This window comes from Phalacrocorax carbo, chromosome 2 (genome assembly GCF_963921805.1).
Source record: "Phalacrocorax carbo chromosome 2, bPhaCar2.1, whole genome shotgun sequence".
Classification (NCBI taxonomy): domain Eukaryota; kingdom Metazoa; phylum Chordata; class Aves; order Suliformes; family Phalacrocoracidae; genus Phalacrocorax; species Phalacrocorax carbo.
In genome coordinates, this window is record NC_087514.1 from 39,462,709 (window position 1) to 39,468,946 (window position 6,238).

A 6,238-nucleotide genomic window follows, 5' to 3' on the forward strand; every position below is an offset into this window, starting at 1 on the left:
AGAGACAGAACAATACAAACTAATGGCTGTGTTGCTGATCACTTTACCCCTTGATTAAAGACACCCAATTATGGCGCAGAACAGTGTCGTAATTATGTTCCTTAATCACATCCAGGAGGTTTAATTGCCTTAACGATGTGTTTCATTAAATGAATTTAGGTATTATAGTCGACAGTTTTCATACACAGTTGTTTTCAAATTAACATAATATTAGACATCGTCATGGAAATTGTTTTAATAATCATAATTAGACGCACCCAGCCTTTGTCTAGTAAATGCTGAGAGACGCTTCTCCTTGCGCCTGGGGGCTGATCTGCCCACCCTCTCTGGGCTGCCTTCCCACAGCTCCGTGGCACTTTACAGTTATGTTTCCTGAAAAGTTACAGGTTCTGATTAATCTTTTTTGATGGGAAGTGGAGCAGAAAATATTTATCCCTTCCCCCGCGTGTGCTGCTGCCGTTGGGAGAGGCGGCTGCGACGACACCCGGCGCCGGCCCGGCCGTCCGAGGCGGGGGGACCGGGCGGGACCCCGGCTCTCGGCTCTGCCGGGACCCCCGGCCCGGGCCCGGCCCAGGGGGGCGGCTTTGGGGAGCTGCCTGCCCCCTCTGCTCTGGGCTTTGGGGCAGGGTGAGGGTCCGCGACGGGGGGGAGAGGCGGCTCCAAAACTTGGGGGGTAGGGAGTGGGTGCGGGGGGGGGCGGTCCTACAGCTCCACGGGGCACCCACGGATCGGGCGGCGAGGGCCGTGCGTGGAGCCGCGGGACGGGTGGGCAGGGCCCGGCGCTGCCCCACGGCTGCCCCGCACCGCCGGGGTCCGCCCGCCACGGGCGCGGGAGAAACGCACCGCGGGGAAGAACTTCTTACCCCCCTCCCTGGGACACCCTGAGCCGCGAGTGGGGTTCCGGGGAGGGTCTGCTGGGGGGGAGGTGGGGGGAGTGTGCCGGGGAGCCTTCATAGCAAGGCAAAGGAAAGGAAACTACCCGGCCCCCCCCCCCGCCCACCTCCTTAAATGTGGAGATATATGCTTAACAAAGCACAGCATAAAACAAGCGTTTGTTCAAAATATTTTAATAAAGATTCTTTCCGACATAGATACACATACAAACGATCGTACATTGCTGTCATAATCTGATTGACCTATTTAATATATATCACTCTTTACACATCCGTGACCTGCCAACAGATCCATCATGGCTCCTATTTTGCCATCCAACCTGACAGTCCGAATTTGTATTATCTGCAAGTAGTGGAAAATAGCAGGACTCGTGGTTTTTTTTAAAGAAAAAAAATTTAAAAAAATCTTGATTTATAAATGGCAGAGAGACAGCCACCCAGCCATGCAAACTCAAACTGAAGGCTCACTTTGGGTAAATAGCTACTTCTTGCTTTTCATCTCTCATTTTTCTTCCAAAAAAACCCCACCCTCCCACCCACCCTCACCAGAAAAAACAAGAGAAGAATCCCACGCGTTCTGTAAATCAGCCTAAAGTATTTTAAAGTATTTAAACTTAAATAATCATCCACAGTCAGAATAATTTACATACACATTAAAAGCGGTTTAAATTATACCTTTGAAAACACAGCGCCTGGGAAAACATTGGCTTGGCAAATGTTCTTGTAGCAGCTATTGCTCTGATGCCTTGTAAAAGTAAATAGCTATTACCTGTTATAATGCAAAGATTACCTTCTCAAAAATCAGTTGGTTGAGCAATTAAGAATACACCTTTCCTGTAATTTTTTGGACTGAAGCAATTTATTAAAGCTCAATTTAAATACAGGGATGATGCAACTTAAAATCCAGATGACCTTTCATAAACCTAAGCAGCTCGGATACATCAACATTTCTGGATATACGTTGTTGGCAAATAAACGTTTTAAACACTTGGCACACAGTTTAAGTTAATCCATAAACAGAATTTTAGAAGCATTTAAAGTAACTGCACATAAGACCCGTGACCTTAACACATGATAAATATTGTTGGCGTGGAAGGGTCATTCAAAGAATAAGAAATAAATAGCGTGTCTCGTTTATACATCATTGCAAAGTGGAAGGAAACAAGGTGCACATAAATATTTCTTTTAAAAATGCGATACTTTCAGCCACACGGAGTAGGGGGGGGTTGATCAGTTATTTTTTGTCTTTTTTTTTTTTTTAACTCTCTCGATTTTTTTTTAAATCACTCTCACCAAACTTTGCGCATTTTCACAGGATCAAAGTTTAGAGACGATAAAAAATACAAAGTCTTCCATAGCAACCGTCCAGTCTCTTTGTTTCTGCAAGTCGCTTAAATAATAAGTTTACATTTCAAGTTTGTTTGTTTCCTGGCTCAGAATAATAATAATACTGCTAATAATAATTAAAAACAAAAAAAAAAAATCTGTGTTCAAGTGCCCTCTCTGATTTGTCCCATCCACCTCCGCGCCCGGGTGGCTGCGGCCCCTTCCCCTCGCCGGGGCCGGGGCGCCGGGGCCGGGGCACCGGGGGACCGGGGCGGGGGCCGCTCTCCGTCCCTCCCCCCGGCGCTAGCCCCGGCTCCCAGCCCGGCCTGCTATTTCTCGGCCTGTCCTTTGTCCGGACGCGCCCGGCGAGGGCGACCCCCGTGTCCCGTCCGTCCCCCACCAGCACCCCCCGGTCCGAGGCTTCCTCCCCGCGGCACCCCCGGCCCCGCGCCCCCTCCCCGGCGCCCCGCGCACGCCGGCTCCCGTCGCGGTCCCGTCCGGGCAAAGGCCGAGGAGAAGAGGGAGGCGAGGCGAGGCCGGGCGGAGGGAGGCGGGGGCCGGGCAGCGGTCAGTCCCTCCGCCGGCCCCGCTCCCCCCGGCCCGGGGGCCGCCGGCTGTGGTCGCTCCCCGGGGCCGCGGCGGCGGCGGCGGCGGCGCGGGGGGAGCGGCGCGGGCGGCGGCGCTTAAGGCTTCTCTGTGCACTGTTTGCAGAGGCTGGAGGAGACGCTGTTGAAAATGGCACATTTCTCCGGGCAGGAGGTGGCGGGCGGCAGCCCGGCGCTGAAGGGGTAGCCGGCCGCCTGCTCGTAGGCGCCGAGGGCGGGGTGCAGCGCCGCCGCCGCCGCCGCCGCCGCCGCGGCGGAGCTGGGCAGGGAGGCGGCCGAGATGGCCTGGCCCTGGTTGAGATAAGCCACCAGGCGCCGCATCTCCTCCAGAGCCTGCGCCTGCATCAGGATGTAGTTCTTGGCCAGGAGGAGCGTGGCGATCTTGGAGAGCTTCCGCACGGAGGGGCTGTGCGCGTAGGGGATGACCGCCCGCAGCTCGTCCAGCGCGTCGTTCAGGTCGTGCATCCGCCGCCGCTCCCGCGCGTTGATGTTGAGGCGCAGCGCCTTCTGCTCCTTGGACTTCTTGCTGCCGCCGTGCCCGTGGCTGTTGGAGCAGCCGCCCTCGGCCGCCTTCAGCCCCCCGCCCCCCCCGCCGCCGCCGCCGCCGCCGCCGCCGCCCGCCGCCGGTGAGGCGACGCGCGGGTCCCCCCCGGCGCCGCGCAGCACCAGCTCGCAGCGGCCGTCGCTGTCGTCGTCGGGGCTCTGCTCGCCGCCGCTGCTCTCGGCCACCGAGCTGCGGCTGGCGCTCTCGCCGTACTTGACGCAGACGGAGCCCGGCGGCAGCGCCAGCGGGTCGCCGCCGACGCCGGGCTGCAGCAGCGCCTCGGGCTCCGCCGCCTCGTAGCAGGCGAGCGGCGAGGGCTGGCGGTCGCGGGGGTGGGAGAGGTCGAGCCCCGGGGGCGAGCGGAAGGCGGACTCCATGCGCTTGGCCGAGGCGGCGAGGCTCTTGTGGAAGAGGTCCTCTTCTGCGGGCAGCCCCAGCGCCCGCTCCATCGGCGCCCCGCTCGCCTCCGCCTCCGCCTCCTCCGCCCCCCTCAGCTCCCGGCCCGCTCCTCCAAGGCTCCGCGCCGCGGCGGGCGGCTCCGCGGCGTCCCGCTGGCTGAAATCGCCTCCCGGCTCCCGCCGGGGCTGCGCCGTGCCCGGCGCCGCGGCTGCCCCTGCTCCGGCGGCGGCTCCGGCGGCGGCTCCGGCTCGGGCTGGGGCTGCGGTTCCGGCTCCGGCTCGGGCTGCGGTTCCTCCGGCTCCGGCTGCGGCTCCGGCTCGCCCTCAGCAGGCGCCGCGCTGGGGCATTGTGCGCTGCCAGCGGAGCCGCTTCCACCGTTTATCTTGCTTGGATTCACCTTCAAGAGATTTCCGGACCCATCAACCAGCAGCCGCCGCAGACGGGGGAGTCTTTTACATCATTATCTCTGAGAGTAGGTTATTATGAAGAAGACTCGCCTGTTGGGACAGAGCTTTCTACCCAATCAGGTTAACGTTTTAATTAATAGGATTAAAACGGTAACAAACAATCCCAGGCGCTATCTGGCCCTGAGTCTGAATAGTTTCATTTCCCAGGTCTGAAGACAGGCAGCAGCTAGAGCTTTATAAGAGGCGCCTGCTCCATTATTCTCCCTGCCATCTGTATACACAGCTTAACGCATATGTTTGCAAGACGTTGTGTCCTGTTAGTAACCCAACAACTGCCTTTAGCTTGACATGTGTGGCGACTTTCACTCATCAATGAGCACACTAAAAGCCCTACTTAGATCGAAGGATGTTCTTTGCCTCCTTCAGCAAATTACAGCCCTGCACTGCAGAAAAGCCCGCTTCAACACTTCCCCTTCCGAGCGCTGCCAGCAGACTTCTGCTAACTTAGCCGTGGAGTCAGGAGTGACACCCTCTCCCCCCACCCCAGCCCACCCACCCCCTGCAGTTACATTAACTTATAGCCCCCTCCCACCCCCACCCCTCTTCCCGAAAAGCATCGCCTGGGGGGGGTGGGGTGGGGAATAAAAAATTAAGAACCCCGGACCAACCCGAGCCGCCGTGCCCACTCCTGCCCACCGCCACAGACCACCTTGCTTCCTTGGGAGGCGGACGGTCCCCAGCCCCCTCTCCCCCTCCTCCAGCAAAAGGAGACCGAACTACAGGGGGAGTTCCCCTCCTCCTCCCCCTAGCCATTTTCAAGTAGCAGATTGCCGCTTTCGAGTGATTATCCCCCGTGTCCCTATAAAAAATATAAAGCCCCATCCGTTACCTTGCAAATGAACGGTTCTGGGGAGAAGGGAGGGCGGGGGGAGAAAGGGCAAAACCCACCAAACTTTTTTTTTTTTTTAAATTATTGTGACTGACCAACTCTTTACAGCTCCCACCCTCCCTCCTCCCTGCGGCAGCACCCCGCTCCGCTCCCATACGCCGGGGTGCCGCCGCCGGTGTCAGGGCGAGGGCGGCCCCGGCGCCCCGGTTACCCCGGGCCCCCCCGTTCCCCTCCCGGGGCTTCTCCTCGGAGCCGGGTGCAGGCTCTTCTGCGCTCTCCCAGAAGCTGAAGTGGCAACCCCGAGGGCTGGTCTGAATTTTTGCCCCACTGCTCCTCCAGTGCTCGAGGCGAGGAGCTCGCTCTGGCTTCACTCTTAGCGCTAGGAGTATTTAGTGGCAGGTTTTCATTCTTATGACATCAGTAAAAACAATATTTCCCACTGCTTCCAGTAAATCATTCTTATGTGGCAGAATTACTGAAGGCTATGAAATTTTTTGGTTTCTCTGGTTTCATTAAAAACCTTTTAATTGTGTCTTTCAGAGTTGGCCCCAGGTGTTGGACTCTTTTCATTACATTTTGCTCTAATGTGATGAAATTCTAATTCTCTCCTTACCATATGGTTAAATTTCCCCACTGAGATTTAGTTGAAAAAGGAGAAATAATCTATTAATCTCTGTAATAGATTCACAAATGAGGTTTGCCACAGAACCTGTTTTTGAATGGTAATATCGGAACAGTTGGGTGCCTTGTTTCAGGAAAGAAAGGACCAGGCGACAACAGAAAACGTTTGAATTTTCACCTGGAAAGAATGAAAAGAAGCCAAGCTGCAAATTTCAAAGTAATTGACTGAGATTTCATCTAGCGAGGACATGACTACAATACAGACCTTCCTCACCTCGTGTCTCCGGATCAGAGGCGAACATATAAGCCGAGCCCTCCGAAGAGAGGGGGGGAGTCTCACACACACCCCCACACACCCACACACCCACCCCCCAGCCCCGTTTGGCTGATGCGCTTGTCCCTGGTCGCCGTCCAAGCGCACAGTCACCGAGCGCCTCGCTCCCCTCCCCCTTTCCGAGGGATGCCACCGTTAACCTCTATCATTATTAATCCGAAGGCATTTTAGGTTTATTCTTTTCCAATTAGCAACTTCATCTTCCCTGGGATCATAACAA

General features: G+C 56.4%; 1 protein-coding gene across 1 annotated transcript; it reads right to left on the reverse strand.

The window, feature by feature from the left end:
• Positions 1 to 1,435: 1,435 nt before the first annotated feature.
• BHLHE22 (basic helix-loop-helix family member e22) lies at positions 1,436 to 4,672 on the reverse strand. The gene has a single exon (XM_064442637.1). It carries the CDS (start codon positions 3,815 to 3,817, stop codon positions 2,903 to 2,905), a length of 915 nt encoding a protein of 304 aa, XP_064298707.1. The 5' UTR covers positions 3,818 to 4,672; the 3' UTR covers positions 1,436 to 2,902.
• Between the last annotated feature and the right edge of the window lie 1,566 nt (positions 4,673 to 6,238).

What these genes read in the sequence shown, in the direction of transcription:
- BHLHE22 (XM_064442637.1), bottom strand. Translation starts at nt 3,817, where the DNA reads ATGGAGCGGGCGCTGGGGCTGCCCGCAGAAGAGGACCTCTTCCACAAG.